Source organism: Typopeltis vanoorti, chromosome 9, assembly GCF_054136105.1.
Source record: "Typopeltis vanoorti isolate ZY-2024b chromosome 9, IOZ_Tvanoo_1.0, whole genome shotgun sequence".
NCBI classification, from domain to species: domain Eukaryota; kingdom Metazoa; phylum Arthropoda; class Arachnida; order Uropygi; family Thelyphonidae; genus Typopeltis; species Typopeltis vanoorti.
In genome coordinates this window covers 135,753,559-135,777,384 of record NC_143557.1, presented here as the reverse complement: position 1 = coordinate 135,777,384, position 23,826 = coordinate 135,753,559, and the positions used below count along the sequence as shown (strand labels likewise).

At 37.1% G+C, this 23,826-nt stretch overlaps 1 protein-coding gene across 5 annotated transcripts in view; it reads right to left on the bottom strand.

Annotated features, from left to right (window-relative positions):
• Positions 1 to 23,826, bottom strand: part of LOC150103595 (CD109 antigen-like) — a 716,838-nt gene that overhangs the window by 293,464 nt on the left and 399,548 nt on the right. For all 5 annotated transcript variants that reach the window (XM_090397638.1, XM_090397642.1, XM_090397639.1 and 2 more), the window contains one exon: positions 8,806 to 8,919. In XM_090397638.1, coding sequence (XP_090253764.1) covers positions 8,806 to 8,919 — 114 coding nt within the window. The remainder of the gene's footprint in view (positions 1 to 8,805; positions 8,920 to 23,826) is intronic.

Genomic DNA, 23,826 nt, shown 5'->3' with positions numbered 1-23,826 from the left:
TACATTTCATTATCACCTCCATCCATATTACTAGGTCTATAACAACATCCAACCAAGTATTTGATTCCATTCACCTCTATCTCACAATATACTGCCTCAAAACCACTTGCACTATTTATCTCTTGCATCTCCACTTTATATGGATATAACTCTTTCTCAAAAATGAATAGCACTCCCCCTCCCTTTTTACCCATTCAGTCCTCACGAAACACATCATACCCTTCCATCTCTATTCCTGTCAGGATGCCATCCTCTTCCAAGTATGTCTCACTTATTCCGACAATCCTTGGGTGAACAGATGCAATTAGTGCAACCATTTCATCTGCCTTGTTTCTTATACTTCTAGCATTTGTATACAAACACAACAGCTCATTTCTGGATCTACAGCTAATTCCACTGATACCACTCACTCGATGTGATCTCTCCATGCTCGACTGGGGCTATTTCCCTTTCTGCTTCTTTATTTTAAAACCCTTTTCAATTCCAACTGTTTCCTCTATATCCCAGGTCATCCCATTCCTCTCCTCTCTACACATGCTTTCACCTCCTCTTGGAGCATCCACCTTGCTGTGTACCCCTGTCAACCCTCAGCCTCCATGTTTCCCTGCTCCTCTTGCACACCCATTCTCTCATTTTCTATACTCATACAACTCACTTCCCCATTCATAACCACCTCTTCAAAATGTCCTGTCTTACTCTCCCGCTCTTCCACATCGCTTCCCACTCGATCTGATTCATTCTCTCTATTCACTTCTCGACCTTCCAGTAGCAGTCTCTCCAAGAGACTCACACGATAACCACTCAAATGCAGTCCATCACTCAAATACAGCTCACTTCTTCCCTCAAAATCATTCCACACATTAACAAACTGTACTCCCGTCTCCTCACACATTTCAGCCAGCATATCATTCATATTCATTGCTCTCTGCCTAATTTCACCACAGTCATACTTAGACAACATGCTAACTACCTTTACTGTCATACTATTCCGTTTTATCCTTCTAAGCAGCCTCCTGATATCCATTCTGACACACTCTTTGTCCTCTCTCAAATCATTCATACTTATTAATACGATTAACTCTTTTGCTCGCTCCTGCTTCATATCCAATGCCTCAATCACTCTACTCATTTTAGCGTCTGGAAAACATACCTTGTGCATTCTATCCTCCAGCACACCTTTAATAATGGAGTCGCCATACAACTCCACTCGCTCATCTTTCGTTAACTCTTTCATGCCATCATTATTTATTTTAAGTTTTTACCCGAATTTTCTTATTTTCATTCCGCATCCATTTCATTTCTTGACTCATCCAATCCAATTCAACTTCCGAATCGTGTGACACATTCTCTCTATCATTCAATCTTTCTAACTTTCTAATTCTCAACCCCATATTCTCACTTTCACTCTAATTCATCCTTCTTTGTTTCCGTACTTTCGGTAAAACATGCATCCAACTTTTGCTATCATTCTTCCCATTTTCACACTCATTCATCTTTCTTTGTTTCTGTACTTTCAGTCCAACATGCGTCCAACTTTCACTATCATTCTTACCATTTTCATACTCATTCATATTTATTGTTTCTGTACTTTCAGTCCAACACGCATCGAACTTTCGCTATCATCCATTCTTTCGATTTTTTCACTTTCGATTTCTGCGTCATGCCATTTCTAGTTTCACTCGTTCTCTGAATTTCGTTTCCTTCTGCCACTCTCACCTCACTTTCGTCACTTTTAACATCCATTACGGGTTTTCAAATTGCTCTTTTTCTTTTATACTGATTTTTTAACATTTTTTGCCTCTCTTCTCACCATCCTTCTCTTTCAAACATGCACCCATTTTCCCAGCAAAAATCTCACTACTAACACTTTCTGTCATCAATTTCATATTTGCATTCATCAGTTCCTCATCAATTCCTCACACTTTGCACACACCCTGCTTCCATCCTCACCAAATATCCACAAATCATTCATGTAATCGAAAGAATACATATAACAGTATTCTTAACGAAACAACTGAAATCTAAATTAAAGTCATGGAATGACAATGTAGCTGCCATTTTTTGCAGGTTACTAAATCTAATAATAACGATTTCGTAATTAAGTTTTAGCAAAAAAAAAAAATCCCCCACACTAATAAAATCGGTAGCGCCAAATATTTACAGCCTCTCTTACTCAAACAATTATGCATATATATTTAATTATTCCTAGAAAACTTATCCCAATCAGGAGCTCTTCTTATACATGTCACTGCGCTTGACTGACTCAGATTTTAATCACTCTTTCTTTTGCTGGCTACATATTGAAAGAACTCCTTAGGATTCTTTTTGTCTTCATTAGCTAACTGCTGTTCATACCTCTTTAGCTACGCTCACCAACCAAGTCACTCCCCTTGCCTGCTCTTTGTAGACCTCTTCCACTTCTCTTATGCTGCCTCCAAAATGCCCTCTTTCTCTGTATTGCACATGCTTAATCTCTTTATTCATCCATCTCACACCTACCTCATTTAACCTTCTCACCGTTGGAATATACTTAGACATTGCATCTGCTAGCTAGTTTTTGAAAATCCCCCAAGCTGCATTGATCTCTTTTCCAGCTAACTCCTCATTCCATGCTACATCTGCAAGCTGTCTAATGAGCTCTTCATAATCACCCCCTTGTAATTCCACATATACCCTTTTCTCACAGAGGTCCTCATACTGCTGGCAATCATGTAGGTAATCACCTCATGGTCACTCTCACCAATTGGGGGATGATTTGACACCTCATTTATAATTACATTCTCTGATGAGATGACCAAATCCAAGATCCTCAATCCTCGCATGCACTCTGTTACATACAGTCTGAGGTAGTTATCCCTCAAAAACTCAAGAAACTCATTTTCTTTACTTCCAGTTGCTATCTCATCATTCCAGTCTATATTGCCATAATTAAAATCACACATAATGATCACCCTTTTGTTATTTGCTTGGCTAATTTGCTTATACATTTCATTATCACCACCATCCACATTATCTGGTCTATAACAACATCCAACCAAGTATTTGATTCCATTCAGCTATATCTCACACCATACTGCCTCAAAACCATCTCTAGTACTTCCCTCCATTTTTACCTATTCTATCCTCATGAAACACATCATACCCTTCCATCTCTATTCTTGTCAAGAAGTCGTCCTCTTCCAACCATGTCTCACTTATTCTGACAATCTTTGGGTGAACAGACGCAATTAATGCAACCATTTCATCTGCCTTGTTTCTTATACTTCTAGCATTTGTATACAAACACAACAACTCATTTCTGGATCTACAGCTAGTTCCACTGATACCACCCACTCGATGTGATCTCTCAATACTCAACTGGGGCCATTTCCCTTTCTGCTTATTCATTTTAAAACCCTTTTCAATTCCAACTGTTTCCTCTTGATCCCAGGTCATCCCATTCCTTTCCTGTCTATACATGCTCTCACCTCTTCTCGCAGCATCCACCTTTCTCACGCTGTGTACCCCTGTCACCTTGAGCCTCCCCGTTTCCCTGCTCCTCTTGCACACCCATTCTCTCATTTTCTATACTCATACCACTCACTTCCCCATTGATAACCACCTCTTCAATCTCTCCTGTCTTACTCTCCTGCTCTTCCACATCACTTTTGGCTTGACCTGATTCATTCTCTCTCACTCTACTCACTTCTCTACCTTCCAGCAGCAGTCTCTCAAAGAGACTCACACCATAACCACTCAAATGCAGTCCATCACTCGCATACATTTCACTTCGCCCTTCAAACTCATTCCACACATTAACAAACTGTTCTCCCATCTTCTCACACATTTCAGCCAGCATATGATTCATAATCCTTGCTCTCCACCTCATCTCACCACAGTCATACCTAGGCAACACGCTGACTACCCTTCCTGTCACACTATTCTCTTTTATCCTTCTAAGCAGCCTCCTGATACCAATTCTGGCATGCTCTTTGTCCTCTGTCAAATCATTCGTGCCGATTAAAACCATCAACTCCTTTGCTAGCTCCCTCCTCATATCCAATACTTCAATCACTCTACTTATTTTACTGCCAGGAAAACATACCTTATTCATCCTATCATCCAGCACACCTTTAATAATGGAGTCGCCATATAACGCCACTCACTCATCTTTTGTTAACTCTTTCATGCCATCATGATTAGTTTTAATAGTTTTTACCCAAATTTTCTTAATTTCATTCCCCCATCCATTTCACCTCTTTCCTCATCCAATCCAATTCAACTTCCGAATCTCGCATCACATTCTGTCTATCATTCAATCTTTCTAACTCTTGACACCTTCTTCTCACTTTCACTCTCATTCATCCTTCTTTGCTTCCATATTTTCGATCCAACATGCATCCAACTTTCACTATTATTCATTCTTTTGATTTTTTCCACTTTTGATTCCTGCATTACACCACTGCCAGTTTCATTCGTTCTCTCAATTTCGTTTCCTTCCACCACTGACTTTCATCCTTTTCAACATCCATTATGATTTTTAAATCACTCGTTTTCTTTTTTACTGATTTTATAACATTCTTTCGCCTTTCAAACGTGCACTCATTTTCCCTGTGACATTCACGCTACTAACACTTTCTGTGATCAATTTCATATTTGCATTCATCAATTCCTCATTCAGGTTACACTTCGCACATACCCTCCTTCCATCCACCCTAAACATCCACAAATCATTTATGTAATCGAAAGAATACATATAACACACCTCACACTTAATGAAATAACTGAAATATCTATTAAATTCATGGAATGACAAAGCTGACACTGTTATTTCCTCTGCCGGTTACTACTTTAAGGTCTAAAAGTAACGGATTCATAATTAAGTTTAGGCAAATGAAAATCTCCCACACTAATAATACTGGTAGCGCACAACTTTTACAGCAGCTCTTACTCAAACAAATACTCATATATACTTAATTATTCCAAGAATACTTATCTCACTCCAGAGCTCTTCTTATATATGTCTGCCACGCTTGACTCAAGAGTTGTTTTCAGATGATGTGAAGGTGCGTAAGTTTATTAGTAATAGTGCAGATGTGGCAGCCCTTCAATAGGATTTGAATAAACTGGACAAATGAGCAAATTATTGGGTTTGTTGGTTTAATGCAGCAAAATGTAAACTCTTGAAGTTTGGGATACATCGATGGGAGGCTGTACACTAGATTGGAGGAGCTGAACTGGAGGAAGTAGAGGGAGACAAGAGATTTGGAGATGATGATTGATAGAAAACTGAAATTCAGTGGGCATATTGCAAAGGTAGTGAAGGAAACCCAGAGGATTGCTGCAGTACTGAGAAAGATGCTGCCCTGCAGAGATAGAAGAGTTATCATTCCATTTTATAAGACCTGATCAGACCACACTTAGACTTTTGTTCTCAAATTTGGTCCCCAGGATTTGAAGGGGATAAATTAACTGTGGAAAGGATACAGAGGCAGATAACAAAGATGGTTTCAGGACTGTGCAATGTTAGTTATGAAGGTCAGAGGGAATGTTGACTGCAGAGTTTAGTGGATAGAAGAAAGAGAGGTGATATGATCGAGACTTAAACTGTTGAGAGGCAGTTACAGGGTAACCATTGGGGGAGTTCTTTCACTTGGTGGAACGGCAGGAAGGAGCAATGACAAGGGGGGGACATCCCTGGAAGTTACAAAAGGAAGCTGTGAGCAAGAGAGTGAGGAGTGGTTTCTTTGCATGTAAGGTGATGGAACCATTGAATGCATTGCCTGATAGAGTGGTGAGAGCAAGAACTGTCAATGAGTTCAAGGAGTGGTATGATAGGCTTTGTGTTTCCTGGGAAGGACCTCCCACAATGAGTCTCTTGACTCCATGGAGGCCTCAATAATAATAATAATAATAATAATAATAATAATAATAATTGTTGCATTTCAGGTTAATTTTTTTTCTCAAAATTGGAAAATGAGCCATATTATTAGGTTCCAGTTGCTGATTCCTAATTTTTAGTTTATTTTCAAAGGGTTGTATCTTATCGAACATTTGATTAATAAGTTTGTTCTGTCCTTGAAGACTTAGATTTAATTCGTTCATGGTCAGTAACGTCAATGCAAAATGTAAAGTCCCGCATCCAGTCCTTGTCATTAAATTCTGGATACAGGTTGTCTTTCATCTCCAAGAATAACTGATAACATTGTGCCACAACTTAACCATGAAACCTCGGTATTGAAAAGGATATCACCATATTTGCTTTCCCTAACTCTCTAAAATACTTAAAGTTGCGATGATTCAGTCCTTGAGATCTAATAAAATTTATGATGTTGATTATCGGTGGAACAACATTGGACATTTTCAAAACTTTTGCACTCAGATTTTCTTGGTGAAAAATAAATGCAGTGAGGAATAATCATTTCATGTCCTGCTAATATTTTTATGTCTCTGGATAATAATCCTGACAAACCAACATTCATAGTAGACAAGGCTTGAGCTCCATTTGTTGTTATATCAACGGTCTATTCTATTGGGATATTTAATTGATTAAGAACAGTTTTCAGTTCCCTGTATATATATCTTTTCCGGTATCTAATATCACAGTTTCCTTTCAATGTAACTAAAGATGCAAATTCTTTGGTGATGTTAAAACTAGAATCCGTTCCTCTCACAAAGACAGCAAGTTATGCTGTATCACTAATATCACAATTTTCATCCAAACCCCAAGAAATCCATTCTAAATTAGAAATATGTCCCTAAAAAATTTCCTCAATACTTTGTGAAAGACCGTTACTCCTTCTTGCGATTATAAATCGCAGCAAGTTGTTTTTCAAAATTATATCTGTTTTTTATCATGGAAAATGACATCTGCTACTGCTAGTAAGCATTCTTTTACTATTTCTCCATCAGATAATGATTTCATTCTTTTTGCTAAAATTTGGCTAATTATGTAGCTGGCATGCAGCTCTAAATACATTTTGTTGTTGTTTAAGATTTTTTTGCAGTTGATTCATTTTGTTTTTGCACAACTGTCCTTGCAAATTATTAAATTTTGAAGAATGTTTAGATTTATAATGCCTCTTGATGTTATATTCCTTGAGAACAGATATCTTTTCACAATATATCAAGCAAACAGCACTGTCTTTTATGTAAGTAAAAAAAAAGTCACATGTCCATCTTTTGTTAAACTGACAATTTTCATCCTGAACTTTGTGTTTTCTAGATTTTTAACTCAGTGATTAAACACAGAGTTCTGTTTGTAAAAAAAAAAAAAAAGAAAGAAATTGTAAAGACGCAAATTTTTAAAAGAAAAAAAAAATATATTATTATTATTACTTATAAATTTATAATTTGCTTAGGTTTTGAAAGAACTTGTCAATAAGTTTGTTCAAGAATAATGCAACTACTTTCATATATTGTTAAAGTATGTCTGCTAATGATTGTGCATGACTGATAATGCAAAGGCAAATGGCACAAACATGGGAACTATTATCGCGAGCAAATATTTTTCATGGGACCTCTTAATGAGTGCTTCATATTGATAACACATTGTGCCTTTTGCTAAAATTCTTACACTTCAACTAAATGAAGTGCAATGTTTTGGCAGGTCACAAGTTAGTAGTTGGAGGCTGCAAGTGGCCCGTGGGTTACTCATCACTGTTCTAATGCTATTACCAGTTCCAGTACTTTAAAACCCCTGGTAATTAATCCTCAGCAACTGTATAAATTCCACTTTCATCTAGGTTATGAATAAATCTTCTAATGCTATTACAAGATCCAGTACTCTCAAACCTTTGGTAATTAATACTTAGCAACTGTATAAATTCCACTTACATCTTGCCATGCTCTCCCTGCCTCCCTCCAGTCTACATTCTCATAGGTGAAGTTCCCTATAATAAGGGTATTTCTCAATTCCTCAATCCTTAATATTAGTTATTTCATTTTCCTGCTTTCCACACAACTTGCATTTCTTGCATTCAGAGAGAAACATTTCTGACACACTCTCTCTCTTCTCATGCTTTCATACCATAAAGCATTCACTCTCAGCAATAAGTCCACTGAACACACTATTATTATTATTATTATTATTATATTACTAGTTGTTGTTGTGGTGGTGGTGGTGGTGGTGGCGGCGGGTGATAGATGGCAGTGATGAGGATGATTGGTAATAAAGGTTCGATGTAGTGGTAGAGACGGAGAGTTATATGGTGTTCTCCCACCATGAGTCTTCAGACTCCTTGGAGGTGTCATGAATAATAATTATTAATAATATTATTATTATTATTATTATCTGACACCTCCAGGGAGTCCAGGGACTCATCAAGAGAGGGAGGGAACCTTCTTTACACCACTCAATTCACCTACCCCATCTACCGCCGACCATGACTAGTTTTTCCACAGACAATCACAAACATCCATGCCCAAGGTGGGATTCGAATCCACAGCCTTCTGGTTGGAGAGCAGATATGCTAACCATTCGGCCAGCCAGGCTGGTTTAATAAAGGTTCCTCACGTCGTAGAAGGATTTGAACCTAGATCATTTCAACCAAAGGGCTTGTTACCAACTGAGCTAGGGACACTACGCTGTATGAAATCCCTCACTAAACTCAGTAATAATAATAAAATTTGTATTGCAAACATATAGAACTTAACAGAGTTAATACAACTATACAGAAATGTAATCAATTTCTCTCTCTCTCTCTCTCTCTCTCTCTCTCTTACACTATCTCAAAACTTTTAGTTTGTGTGTTGTACCTAGAATAATTTGAGACACCTTATTTTAATGACATTTAAAGATTTCATATTAAACTAAATCATACTTACAGCCATTTTCATCTGAGCCATCTTTGCAGTCTTTGTAATTGTCACAGTGTTTATCTATGTGATAACAGGAGCCATCCAAGCAGGACAAATATCCTTGACTCCTATTACAAAAATCTGAAATCATATAGATACATAGATATATCTATCTAAATAAGTGATAAATAAACTACAATTATAAAGCAGTATTCAGAAAATTCACCGAAAACAATTCATCAAAGGACAATTTATCGAAAGACAATTTACTGAAAGGCAATTTATCGAAAAACAATGAATTGAATAAACAATTAATTGAAAAACAGTTAATTGAACAACAGTTCACTGAAAAAGAAATATAATTGAAAGATAGTTCCTCAAAAACACAATTCATAAAATGCAATTAATTGAAAACAAATTACCAATAGGCAATTCATTAAAATATCACAATTCATCGAAATTACAGTTCACTGAAAAATCAATTATAAGACACATGAAGTGAGCTATATTTGTCAAAAAGAACTGCAGTTTTTAATGGATTAAACCCATGATGCAATTGAAGCTTAGTATGATATTCCCTTTATATATTAGATGTGTGGCTTTTTTTTTTTTTTTTTTTTTTTTTTTTGAGGGGCATTCCTTTCAGTCAGTATATGCGTTTTGTGTATTTTATGTGTGACACAGTTTGAAAAAGATTATGTAAAAATCTTTATTAGTATAATTATTATTCGCCCTTATCCTCCTCTCTCTTCAACAGAATAGTTCGTGGGGTATAGCAATGCTACTTCACAAGGGAATAATTTGAGAACAATATGGTTTCACATTGTCTTCATTATCCAATAAGTATTTATATCCGTAGATATCTGTTTTCATGAGAACCAGGCTGGATGAAATGTCCAAGTTTCATGTGGGTTCAAAACCTTGCTATCTTCATATGAGATCAGATAACTCACCTTCAGTTGAAGAGGACTGATCCAAATTCTCTGTGTCATGCACAGGATTCAAACTCAGGTCTTTCTAATTAAAGGACTTTGTTTATACCAACTGAACTACGGAGACTCTGCACACTAGTTATATGGGATGAATTTTACTCAGTTTGGTATTTGAACCTTTTATAAAACTTGGTTGAACCATTCCAGTTTTTCAGTTCAAATATATTCAAGGCTACAAAGGGACATGTCGACATTTTATATTGCAATAACTCTCTTACTTGGTGATATAAACACGAACATCGGAATTTGTAAAATGCAAAAGATGTCTGTGTGTTTCAGTTTCAGTTCCAATAGAATCATTTTTATTAGAAACATTTTGGGTAAAAAAATTTTGAAATGATACTAATAATTCTGCTCTAGCAAAATTAAATTTAATGAAATTTTATAGTTAAGATCTATATTAAAATTTGTCAGTTTTGATTTCAAAATGATCACTGTTGTGAAGAAATTAGGTAGAATGAACTTTTTTGTCTAGAGATAAATCCCTATCTACACAATGAAGTAGCAGGCATGCTCACAAAACAATGTAAAAAACAACTAAATAATTATAACATCTCAATGACTACCTACATATGTTATTTACATCTTGGGTGACATTATGTATTCTTAACAAAAACTTTAAAACAATAGTTTTCAAGAAAATTCATCTTTCGATGAATTATGAAAGAATTCATTGAAAAATTATCCGTATATTGTCTTTTTGATCAATAACATTTGTGATGAATTGTTGTGCAATGAACTGTAATTCAACGAATTGTATATTTGATAAATTGTCTTTTTGATGAATTGCCATTCATTAAATTATTGTTTGATTCATTATATTTTTTTTTCGTAATTATTATTATTTGACACCTCCAGGGAATCCAAAGACTCATCGAGGGAGAGTGAGCCAACAGCATCAAACGATTGATTTCCTTTCAACTACTAACCACACTCAAACTTGCTTAACTTCTTGCATGAGTCATTAGTAGCAGAGGCTCTACCAATATACCAGCCTTTGCTGACTAATCGTTTATTCAACAAATTGAGTTTTCTATGAATTTTCATGGAACCTTATAAAGCAGTTTTAAGGGTATAATGAGATAAAAATATTAACAAAATCTGTAATAAGAAACAGAGTGAAAGATATAACCTGTCAAAAATCCATGAAAATATAGTTTTATTACTTGCTGGCCTGGATGGCTGAGTGGTTAGCATATCTGCTCTCCAGCCAAAAAGGCTGTGGGTTCAAATCTCACCGTGAGCATGATTGTGATTGTCTGCGAAAATACTAGTGGCATGGTGGGCAGTAGATGGTGTTGGTGTAGATGATGCGGTTCACTGTAGTTGGTGGATTGGGTGGTGGAGATGGAGAACTGTAGAGTAGGTGCTCTCCCTTGATGAGTCTTTGGACTCCTTGGAGATGTCAGGTAATAATAATAATAATAATAATAATAATAATAATAATAATAATAATAATAAACTCTTAATAGCATAGCACAAATTTAGAAAACTGAAGAAATAGTTTGTCATAGTGGAAAATCTGTTATAACAAATTTCTTTTAGCATAGATCTGATGCCATGGAATTTTTTTTGTAACTTGAGAGTAGTCTGCATTACAATGAGTGAACTCATTATAGTGGTGCATGCTATACAGAGTTGATTGCATTCTCATGTTGAAAAGTAAAGTATTGCTATGCTTTAAAATGACATGTCATTTCAAATTAGTATTATTATTATTATACAGGAATCTCCATGGATCCAAAGTTTCCAACCTGCTTATTATTATTATTATTATACCTTCCATGGGGTCGGCAGACTCATCGCGGGAGGTTCATTCAACTCACAACATATTTATCATATAGAATCTTAAAATTCTTCATATTCCTTGAATTAACAACACCTTCTTGTAATGCATTCCATTCACTCACAATTCTCCATGTAAAAAATCTGCTCCTCACACCCCTCCTCACCACACTTTTACACAACTTCCAGGAATGACCTCTGGTTCTTACCCTCTCACCATCTACTCATTTTATAATCCCCTCTGGATTAATCTGATAAAATACTCTCACTAACTTAAATGTCTCTATCATTATCACCTCTCTTCCTCCTATCCACTAAAACTCTGCAATCCACATTTCTTCAACCTCTCTCCATAGCCAGCATTCCAAAGTCCTGATACTGCTTTAGTCACTCGCCTCTGGACTCTCTCCAATGTCCCAACATCATATTGAAAACTAGGTGAACAGATCTGAGCACAATAGACCAAGTGTCTATTGTGCTCAGATAGACAAAAAAAAACAAAAAAAACTACAAGACTCTGTTCATCTTAGCAACACTCATCTTGCATGAAGTTCGCTATCAAGTCTACAGAAAAAAAACAATGTATGGAAAGAGAAACCTCCATACAAAGATCCACCACCATCCATCATAAAAAACTGGTATGATAAAAACTCTATGAAACAGGACATATAACATTTCTATCAGAAGGTGGAAGCCAAGAACTCAAATACCTCGGTCTTGTCCTTGCATTTATTGGAAGGATAAGTAAGAAATAAAGATAAGAAAAATCGCTAACTTTTTATGAAATGTTTGTTAGATGTCAGAAATGGTAGCAGTTCTCCAGAGACATTTATTAAAGAAGTGCTCTGGTTCATTGCTAGCATGAGAAAACACAAAAGAATGATGCAGTCATTCAACTTTAGTTGACTGAAGTAACCAGAGGCTTTAATATTTTGGATTTGGCGATAACTTCACAAGATGTAGTTGTTACATTTGACACTGCCACTGGTTGGTGAGAGTGATCATGAGGCACTTGTTTTGGAAGTGATAAAACAAGAGAAGGTTACTTTCAAAAATAGATATATGTGGAAATATAAAGCAGCTAGCATCAGCATCAGTATGTTGGGAAGATGAGCTGTACAGAAAAAAATGTTTAGAATGCATGGAAGCTCACAAGGCAGTATCTGACAAAAGCAATGTATAACTGTATACCAAGGGTTGAGTGAGTAAAGAGAATAAAATGGATGAACAGTGCTGGAAAAGAAAATGCTATGGAGGATGTACAGAACAGTTGGTGGTGATTAGATCCATGAAAAGTATATAAAGTGCAGGCTAGAAAGGTGATGAGCATAGTAAAGAAAGAAAAGGTGCAGTATGAGAGGAGATTGGTCGGTCAGGCCAAGGTTAACTCAAAGGAATTTTTCCACTATAAAGCAAACAAGAGAAAGAATAGTTATGGCCAACTGACACTAGTGGATAGTGATGGAAGCAGAATAACAGCTGCAAAGGATATAGTGGAATTATTGAATGAGTACTTTATCAGCATATATCACACTGGTGTAAAGGATGCCGTGCAATATATAGAAGAGAGGCAAGTGTTAGGAGAATTGGAAGTGAAAGAATCAGAGGTGTATCAGGTGTTGGTTGGGTTAGATGTTAATAAGGCAGTGGGAATGGATGACATATCACCACATATTCTTAAAGAATTTGCACCACAGTTGGCACTGCCCTTGACCTGGTTATTTAATGAAAGTCTTGCAGTGGGTAGAGTTCCTAAGGAGTGGAAAAACGGCAAAATAGTACCATTCCATAAGCATTGTTCTAGGACAGAAATCTCCAATTATAGACCAGTCAGTATAATTGCAGTTGTGGTCAAGGTGTTAAAGACATTGGTTAGGAATAGAATATAGGTTTGGGAATCCTGTGTAGCTTAGTGGAGATGGCATGTACCTTCCACAGCTTCCACAGTGCTAAATTGCCTGAAGAGAGAGGAGCGCAAGTTTGATTCTAGTTGCTGACATGAGGAACTTTTATTGAGCCTTTTTTAGACTGGTTACTGAGTTAGTTGATCTCTGGCATGTGCAAGTGGATTTTTCCTCCTGGAAACTTGAGTTTTTCATCCAGTAAACTCAAGAAAATAGACCGTAGAACCCACACTATTTCAGACATTAAAATATTGTGTTAGGGTTAGGGATCATGAGATGGCAGCACTTGTTGAACCGTCTCTCCACTGCAGGCTGCTTAAATTAGTGATAGCCTTGGGTCAGCTATCTCTGATTAGCTACCGGTGGAGATTGAACTGCTCACTCAGTTACCAAAAGTTAGATTGGATTAAACAGCCTTGCCTACTCCCTATACGGGAATGAAAGGCGTTAGCTGATTTTTTTTTTCATAGGATTTGGTTGCTGGACATAGATTATGATGGTCAGTATGGATTTGTAATCTGTAGATCCTGTTTTAGAAATTTTTATTATAAGGTAAAGAGTGTGTTAGATAACGGAGAATCTGGAGGAAGTAGGGGAGACAAGAGACCTGGGGTTGATGATTGATAGAAACCTGAAATTTAGGGGACATATTGCAAAGGTGGTGAAGGTAACACAGACGATTGCTGCAATAATGAGAAGGACACTGACCTGTAGAGATAAAAGGGTTATCATTCCGTTGTATAAGTCTCTGATCAGAGATTTGGTCCCCAGGATTTGAAGGGGATAAATTAACTGTAGAAAGGGTACAAAGGTGGATAACAAAGATGGTTTCAGGGCTGTACCATATTAGTTATGAGGATCGGCTGAGGGAATGTGGACTGCAGAGTTTGATGGATAGAAGAAGGAGAGGTGATATGATTGAGACTTTTAAACAGTTGAGAGATGGTTACAAGGTTGACACTGGGGAGTTCTTTCGCTTGGTTGAACAGCAGGAAGGAGTGATGACAAGAGGCCATCCCTGGAAGTTAAGAAAGGAAACTGTTTGCAAGAGGGTGAGGAGTGGTTTCTTTGCATGGAGGGAGGTTGAATCATGGAATGCATTGCCTGATGGAGTGGTGAGAGCAAGAACGGTCAATGAGTTTAAGGAGTGGTATGATAGACTTTGTGTTTGTCAGGGGGGGGGGGACCTCCCCTCGATGAGTCTTGATAGACTTTGTGTTTCTTAGGAAGGACCTCCCACAACGAGTCTTTTGACTCCATGGAGGCCTGAATAATAATAATAATAATAATATTCTTCGACTTTTCAAAAGCGTTTGATAGATTACCACATGATAAGTGTGCAGGGTGCAGAGGATAGAAATAGATAGTATATTGGCTAGATGGATTGGCTCTCTGAATGATACCAGCAAGTTGTGTATGATGTAGCAGTGTCTCAAAAAAGGAGGTTAATCAGTGGCTTACCCCAAGGTTCAGTTCTTGGTCCCTGCTTTTTAACTTGTTTGTAAACAATATATCATGTGGACTGACTGGGGATCTTCAATTATTTGCTGATGATGCAAGCTTAATTCCCTTCAAGAAGATATGAATAGACTTTTTACTTGGATAAAGGAGTGGTTGTAGTTTTAATATCAATACCTGCAAAGTGTTGCATTTTGGAGTGTAGAAATACAAGGCTGTGTACAATATTGATGGTGCTGTAATGAGGAAGTGGATGAGATTAGAGATTTGGAAGTGATGGTTGACAGTAGACTGAAGTTTAAAAGGAATATTGCTAGTTTTGCAATCATCTTAGTGCTGCTATGATAAGAAGTATTTTAACATGTAGGGATAAGGAAGTGGTTGTGCCACTGTATAAAGCAGTGGTCAGACACACTTGGATTATTGTGCTCAAATCTGGCCACTTGGTTTCAGTGTGACATGGAGATATTGGAGAGGGTCCAATGGAAAGTGACTAAGACAATATTAGGACTGCTGGCTATAGAGAGAGGTTGAAAAAATGTAGTTCGCAGAACTTGGCAGACAGGAAGAAAAGAGGTGATATGATAGAGGCATTTAAGTTAGTGAGAGGATTTTATCAAATTAATCCAGATGAGATTACATAGAGTAGAAGGTGAGAGGGGAAAAAACCAGAGGTCATCCCTGGATGTTATGTAAAAGTGTGGTGAGCAGGGGCATGAGGAGATTTTTTATGTGGAGAATTGTCAGTGAATTGAATGCATTACCAGAATGTGTCTTTAATGCAAGGAGTGTTAAGGATTTTAAGGCTTGGTATAATAAATATGTTGTCAGTTGAATGAACCTCCCACGATGAGTCTGCCGACTCCATGGAGATTGCAATAATAATGATAATAATAAAAATAATAAGAAGATTTCAGATCACAAACAACTATTTTGATGAAATTGCCTTCAATTTATTATTATTATTATTATTATTATTATTATTTTATTTTATTTATTCATTTTATTTTATTTTATTTTTTTGCTGAATTGCTTTCTTTGGCGATTTTCTCTTTTCCATGAATTGTAATTTTTTGATGAATTGTGAATTTTTGATTAATTGCTTTTTTTTTTGGTTAATGATTCAATGCACTGTTTTTTGAATTAATTCTTGTTCAGTAAATTGGAGGGTGTAATAATAATAATAATAATAATTCATCTGATGAAAATGTTGGCAATGATTATAAGGGTGTGAAAGAAGAAAAGATGTTCATGAGTTGCGTGAGTATGCAAAATGTGTTATGGAACTTGTTGCCAAGGATATTGCTAGTAAGAAAATCTAGATGCATGGATAACAGTGATAAGAAAACATTATTCATCACTATATCTCAGAATCTAATGCAAAAGATTATAAAACGGAAGCTGCAATTATTTGGACACATCTGTAGAATGAGTGAGGACCAGAAGATAAAGACATTTATGTTTGGTATTTTGGATGGTTTAAACAGAAGAGGTAGACCATACAGAGAATGGATAGACGATATAAAAGACTGGTGTGGAATGGGTGTACAAAAACTGCGACACTGTGCACTGGACAAAGAAAGGTGGAAGAAGATAGTGAAACAGGCATCAGACATCAACGGGCAGTGAGCCCATGATTCGTGACGATGATGATGATATCTCAGAAACTGTATTGTTCTGAATCCCAATAAAAACAATGGAGGTGATGAAGAAAATAGTGATGAAGATGAAACAGATATAGATGAAAAACTTAATACTGCAAGTTAATTGAGCTGATGGGTGAATTAATCAAAGGGCTAAGTAACCATGACAGAACTAGAACCAATGAATTGTCATTTGATGTATGAAAAATTATGTAGAGAAAGAACGAAACACATTAAATAATTTTGCTTGTATGAAATGTTTAAAAACATAGCCAAGAAGAATATGTGTCAGAACAGAATAGCAGATGCCCCCTCCCTGACCACCAGTGAAATATCCATTCATTGATCTGTTCATTGGACAACAACAGATTCCATATGGTCACTCAGATACTTAGTGATGTGCCATACCAGTCCTGCCATGTGATCCTGTTGTATGCTTTTCTGGAGGCTTCAACTCTCTGAAGATTGGTCACTCCAGACACACCACCATTTATTTCATTGATAGTCTACCTCTTCCTCTTTTTCCAAGAACTTTGCTTTCTAATACTGTTTTGAGAAGTTTTGAAAGAAGACCATCTTCTTTCAATTACATCTCATGCTGAATCTGATATCCATGGTGCTCTTCCATCTTTTCATGTGTTCAAAGTATAATATAATATAATATATTCCCATAGAGCCTGCAAATTCTACTGATCCTGTGTAGCACCCATCCATTTGTTTGCCTTACAGTATATGATATCCTCAACAGGCTTCTGTAACACCACATCTGAAAAGCAGTTATCCTTTTCTTATCAGAGTTCATTAGGTTCTAAGCCTCACATCCAAAAGTCCCTGTTGGAAAAACAGCCACATCCAAAATACTCAACTTTGTTCTGCTTAAGATAGATCCATCCTTCTAGATTTTAGACAAGTCTCTGACTGTTTTTAGACCAAGAAGACATCAGAATAACATTCCTAATGTTATTGTGATGTCTTCTAAACCTTTGAACACCATAATCTTTATCTTGCTAGGATTGAGTTGAAGTCCTCTGTTCTTACTGATCTTGTTAACTATGTCAAGAATTTGTCCTAGTTTTTCCTTGTCATTACAAAGGAGTACTGTATCATTAGCATACCTCAGATTATTGATCAATCTGCTACCTATCTTAATTCCTGTCTTGAGCTCATCCAATGCTACATGCAGGATGTCCTCAGCATAAATATTAAACAGGTGAGGAGAAAGTAGGTATCCTTGCCTAATTCCCTTTCCAACCTGAAGCCATTCAGTTAATCCAATACTTGTTCTTACCATGATTTCTTTCTTGCTGTACAAGTTAGCTTCAACCTGATAGTGTGTTCAGGAAAACCCATTCTTTTCATTACTTCCCACTGTTTCACATGCTGAACACAGTCAAAAGCTTTAAAATAGTCTATGACAGTCAAAAGCTTTAGAATAGTCTATGAGAGTCAAAAGCTTTAGAGTTCTATGAAACACATTACCATAGGAAGTCTAAATTCTTTATACTTTTCTATGATCTGTCTAAGGCAAAGGATATGATCTCTGTTACCCTCTCCTTTCCTAAAACCTGCTTGTTCCTCGGGTATCTGGCATGCCAGCCTGGCTAGCCGAGTGGTTAACGTATCCACTCTCCAGCCAAAAGGCTGCGGGTTCGAATCCCACCGTGGGCATGGATGTTTATGATTGTCTCAGGAAATACTAGTGGTGGTGGTCGGCAGTAGATGGCGTTGGTGTAGTTGCGGTCAGTTTGTGGATTGAGTGGTAGAGACAGAGTTGTAGAGCAGGTGCCCTCCCTCGATGAGTCTTTGGACTCCCTGGAGGTGTCAAAATAATAATAATAATCTCTGCCTTCACTTTGGCCTCAATCCTATTTAGAATGATCTTTCATAAAATCTTGCTTGCATGAAAGATTAAACTAATAGTTCTATAGTTCTTGCAATCCTTCATATCTCCCTCCTTATGTAGTGGTATGAAAACTGACTTCTTCAAGTTTTTAGCCATGATCCTGTCTTCCATATCCTTGTAATCAATCTATGAAACACTCTTATCCCTCCATTGCCAGTAGCCTTAATTAACTCTGCTGGAATTGCAATGCATTCCTTAATAGCAATAAGGGCCCTGGAATTCCCAGGCCTTGTTGCTATTAAGCTGTTTAACCACTCTTTCAAGCTCATGCCTAAGTGGATAAGGTTCCAAATCAAATTTTTCCTGATGAGGGTTCCTCCAAATTTTCTTTATCCTTTCTGTAGTACAGTTCATCACAGTATTCTTTCCATCTGTTTTTGATTTGTAGTTTTTCTATTAGTACTGCTCCATTCCTGTCTTTGATGACATTTAGTTTGGTCTTAAACTTGCTTTAGATCATGAAACCTCCTTTTATAATTGTGCCTATCTGGATAGGGGTCCTCATCTGGACCCCTATCTTTTCACAATTATTAGTATAAAACTTTTCTTTGTCCTGCCTGATGACTCTTCTAACTTCTCTATGTAATCTCTTATATTCTTCAGTCCCTGTGTCTCTTTGTTTCTCCAACCATCTTCTTTCAATTAGATCTCATGCTGAATCTGATATCCATAGTGCTCTTGGTCTTCTTATTGGGCTGATATGCTTCTTGGCTGTATCCTATATTATAACCTTGACTCCTTCCCAAAGCATTTCTGGTGAGTTCTCCTCACTAGTCTCCAAAATTCATCCACTTGAGTTGATGTTTCTTCTCTGAACCCATTAGAATTACTCTGGCATCCAGTCTAGTGGGACATGCCTGACTTGGAAGGTTTCAGAACCTTAGTCTCACTTTAGCTCTTACTAGCTGATGGTCTGTGCCGCAGTCTGGCCCAGGACAAGCATGCACATCAGAGATGCTTGTCTTCCACTGTTGGAGGTAATCAATCTTCACATGCTTCATATCCATATAATTTTTTTCTATAACATCGAAAAATTATATTGACTTTAATGAGCACTTTGCATCTATGTAATTATAGACCTATATACACATCAAGGCTGGTATAGTGGTTAAACAAGAATATAATTTCTTGGCAGCTTTAATTTAATTTATAACCAAATGAAAAAAAAAGCTTTCAACAAGCAAAGATCTATGATGAATCATTTAGCTATGAAACAATAATCCAGACAGCCCCAACTACACCTTTGTGATTAGCTCCATAACCCTAGTAAAATTCTAAATTTTACTGCTATTGTAGTGATATTCTTGCAACATTCTTTTAAGTATGGCAATTAATAAATCTGTTTTTATGCTGATGAATGTATGCATTTCATTAAATCATTTAATTCACATTTCATTTGTCTTTAATAGCTGTTTAAGTTTCTAGCACTGTATGGTGTTTTAGAAAGATGAGAGGGATATAATTAACAAGCAGAGGTATACTGATGAATTACTATTGTGAATAATAATTAATAAATAATAGTATTGTGTGAATAATGGCAATGTGTGTCAATGTAGGGTATCAGGATCTTCACAAATGAGTCTTCTGACTATGCAGAGATACCCATATAATAAAAATAATAATAATAGTAAAGAAAAAATATAATAGTTAAGAACTGTAATTGTATAAGGAAGGACAATGTTATATAGGTAATATAGGGTGGAAATTATTGTGATAATAAGATTATCATAATGTTGCATTATAACCAGCTTACCATCTTCAAAGCTAGAATAAGTGAAAAAGCTAAAATGAGTGCAAGTTCGAAAGAGAAGGATGTGTGAAAGAGAGGCGAAATAATGTTAAAAAATCAGTAAAAAAGAAAACGAGTAATGTAAAATCCGTAACAGATGTTAAAAAGGAAGAAAGTGAGGCGAGAGTGATGAAAGGAAACAAAATTGGGAGAACCAATGAAACTGGAAACGGCGTGATGCAGGAATCGAAAGTGGCGGAACGAAATGAAATTGAGAAAATGAATGAAACTGGAAATGGCAAGAGGAAGGAATCGAAAGTGGAAAAAATCGAAAGAATGAATGAGAGCAAAAGTTGGACGCATTTTGGACTGAACGTATGGAGGCATAGAAGGATGAATGAGAGTGAAAGTGAGAAGCGGGGGTCGAGAGTTAGAAAATTAGGAAGATTGAATGATAGACAGAATGTGATGTGAGATTCGAAAGTTGAATTGGATTGGATGAGGGAAGAGATGAAATAGATGAGGAATGAAATTAAGAAAATTCGGGTAAAAAATATTAAAACAAATCATGATGGTATGAAAGAGTTAACGAAAGTTGAGCGAGTGGTGTTGTATGGCGACTCCATTATTAAAGGTGTGTTGGATGATAAGATGCATAAGGTATGTTTTCCAGATGCTAAAATGAGTAGAGTGATTGAAGCATTGGATGTGAGGAGGGAGCGAGCAAAGGAGTTAATGGTTTTAATCGGTACGAATGATTTCACAGAGGACAAAGAGAGCATCAGAATGGATATCAGAAGGCTGCTTAAAGAGAATAGTGGGAGAGGAAGGGTGGTCAGCGTGTTGCCTAGGTATGACTGTGGTGAGATGAGGCAGAGAGCAAGGATTATGAATGATATGCTGGCTGAAATGTGTGAGAAGAAGGGGTGCAGTTTGTCAATGTGTGGAATGAGTTTGAGAAACGAAGTGAGCTGGATGGGAGCGATGGGCTACATTTGAGTGGTTATGGTGTGAGTCGCTTAGAGAGACTGATGCTGGAAGGTAGAAAAGTGAGTAGAGTGAGAGAGAGAGAGAGAATAAATCAGATCAAGACAAAAGTGATGTGGAAGAGCAGGAGAGCAAGTTAAGAAAGATTGAAGAGGTGGTTAAGAATGAGGAAGTGAGTGGTATGAGTATAGAAAATGAGAGGAGAATGGGGAAAACGGGGAGACTCAAGGTGGATAGGGGTACAGAGCATGAGAAAGGTGGATTCTCCGAGAGGAGTTGAGAGCATATGTAGAAAGGAATGGGATGACCTGGGATCAAGAGGAAACAGTTGGAATTGAAAAGGGTTTTAATATGAATAAGCAGAAAGGGAAATGGCCCCAGTTGAGTATTGAGAGATCACATCGAGTGGGTGGTATCAGTGGAACTATCTGTAGATTCAGAAATGAGCTGTTGTGTTTGTGTACAAATGTGAGAAGTATAAGAAACAAGGCAGATGAAATGGTTGCATTAATTGTGTCTGTTCACCCGAGGATTGTCAGAATAAGTGAGACATGGTTAGAAGAAGACGACATCCTGACAGGAATAGAGATGGAAGGGTATGATTTGTTTTGTGAGGATAAAAGGGGTAAAAAAAAAGGGGAGTGCTATTGATGATAGAGAAAGAGTTATGTCCATACAAAGTAGAGATACAAGAGGGAAATAGTGCCAGTGGTTTTGATACAGTATGGTGTGAGATACAGGAGAATGGAATCAAATACTTGGTTGGATGTTGTTATACACCAGGAAATGTGGGTGGTGGTGGTGGTGATAATGAAATGTATATAATCAAATTAGCCAAGTAAATAACAAAAGGGTGATTATTATGGGTGATTTTAATTATGGCAATATAGACTGGAATGATGAGATAGCAACTGGAAGTAAAGAAAATTAGTTTCTTCAGTTTTTGAGGGATAACTACCTCAGACAGTATGTGACAGAGGGCACACGAGGATTCAGAGTCTTGGATTTGGTCATCTCACCAGGGGATGTAATTATAAATGAGGTGTCAAATCATCCACCAATTGGTGAGAGTCATGAGGTAATTACCTTGGTGGTTGCCAGCAGTGTGAGGACCTCTGTGAGAAAAGGGTATATGTGGAACTATAAAGGGAGTGATTATGAAGGGATCAGTAGACAGCTTGAGGGTGTAACATGGAATGAGGAGTTAGCTGGAAAAGAGATCAATGCAGTTTGGGGGATTTTCAAAACTACGTAGTAGATGCAATGTCTAAATATATTCCAAGGGTGAGAAGGTTAAAAAAAGTAGGTGTGAGATGGATGAATAAAGAGATTAAGCATGTGATACAGAGAAAGAGGGCATTGTGGAGGCAGCATAAGAGAAGTGGAAATAACCAATTCCATGAGGTCTACAAAGACCACAGAAGGAGGGTGACTTGGTTGGTGAGGGTAGCTAAAGAGAGGTATGAACAGCAGTTGGCTAATGAAGCCAAAAAGAATCCTAAGGAGTTCTTTCGATATGTAGCCAGCAAAAGAAAGCATAATTATGGAAGGATGGCATTGATTGGAGAAAATGATATATAGACAGCTGTTGCAGCATGTGCGATGGAGATATTTAATGAGCAGTTCATAAAGATCTTTCAATCTTGTGAATGTGACTTCATGGAGAGATTGAGAGCAGTAGATGATGGGGATGAAAGACTGGCTGTAAGTGAGCAAGAGGTGTAATGGGAGTTGAGTAAAATTGATGTTAATAAGGCTGTAGGACTTGATAATATATCGTCACGTATTCTGAAGGAATGTGCCATGCAGTTGACACGTGTCTTCACATATTTTTTTAATATGAGTCTTGCACTCGGTCAAGTCTCCCTAAGGAGTGGAAGGAGGGCAAGATTGTGCCACTTCATAAAGGATGTCATCGAACTCAATCATGAAACTATAGACCTATCTGTGTTTCAGGTGTTGTGGTTAAGTTGTTGGAGAAGCTTGTGAGAACTAGGATACAGATTAGGGTTGACAACAATGGTATCATCTTTGATGGACAGCATGGATTTGCTAAAGAGGGGTCATGTTTTAGTAATCTACTTACTTATTACAATAAGTGACTGCTTCCTTGAACAGCAGAGAAGGATACACAGTGATATACTTGGATTTCGCAAAGACTTTTGATCAAGTATCTCATGATAAATTGATAGTCAAACTGGAGCGGATGGGGTTCGATATTAGATTGGTGCATTGGATTGGAGATTGGCTGTCTGATAGGTATCAACAAGTTGTGTATGAGGGAGTGATGTCGAAGAAAAGGAAATTCACTAGCAGAGTGCCTCAGGGATCTGTTTTAGGGCCTTTACTGTTTAACTTGTATGTTAATGATATAGGTGAAGATTTGGATGGAGATTTGCAGTTGTTTGCAGATAATGCAAAGTTGGGATGAACCACGAAGAGCAGTGAGGATGTTGTGACCTTGCAGGAAGACTTGAATAAATTGAGTGATTGGACACGGAAATGGAGATGTGAGTTCAATGTTGCAAAATGTAAGGTTTTAAAATTTGGAAAACAAAGATGGTATGCAGAATTTATGTTCGATGAGAATATATTATTGGAGGTGGAAAAATAAGAGATCTGGGGGTGATAGTGGATAAGGATCTGA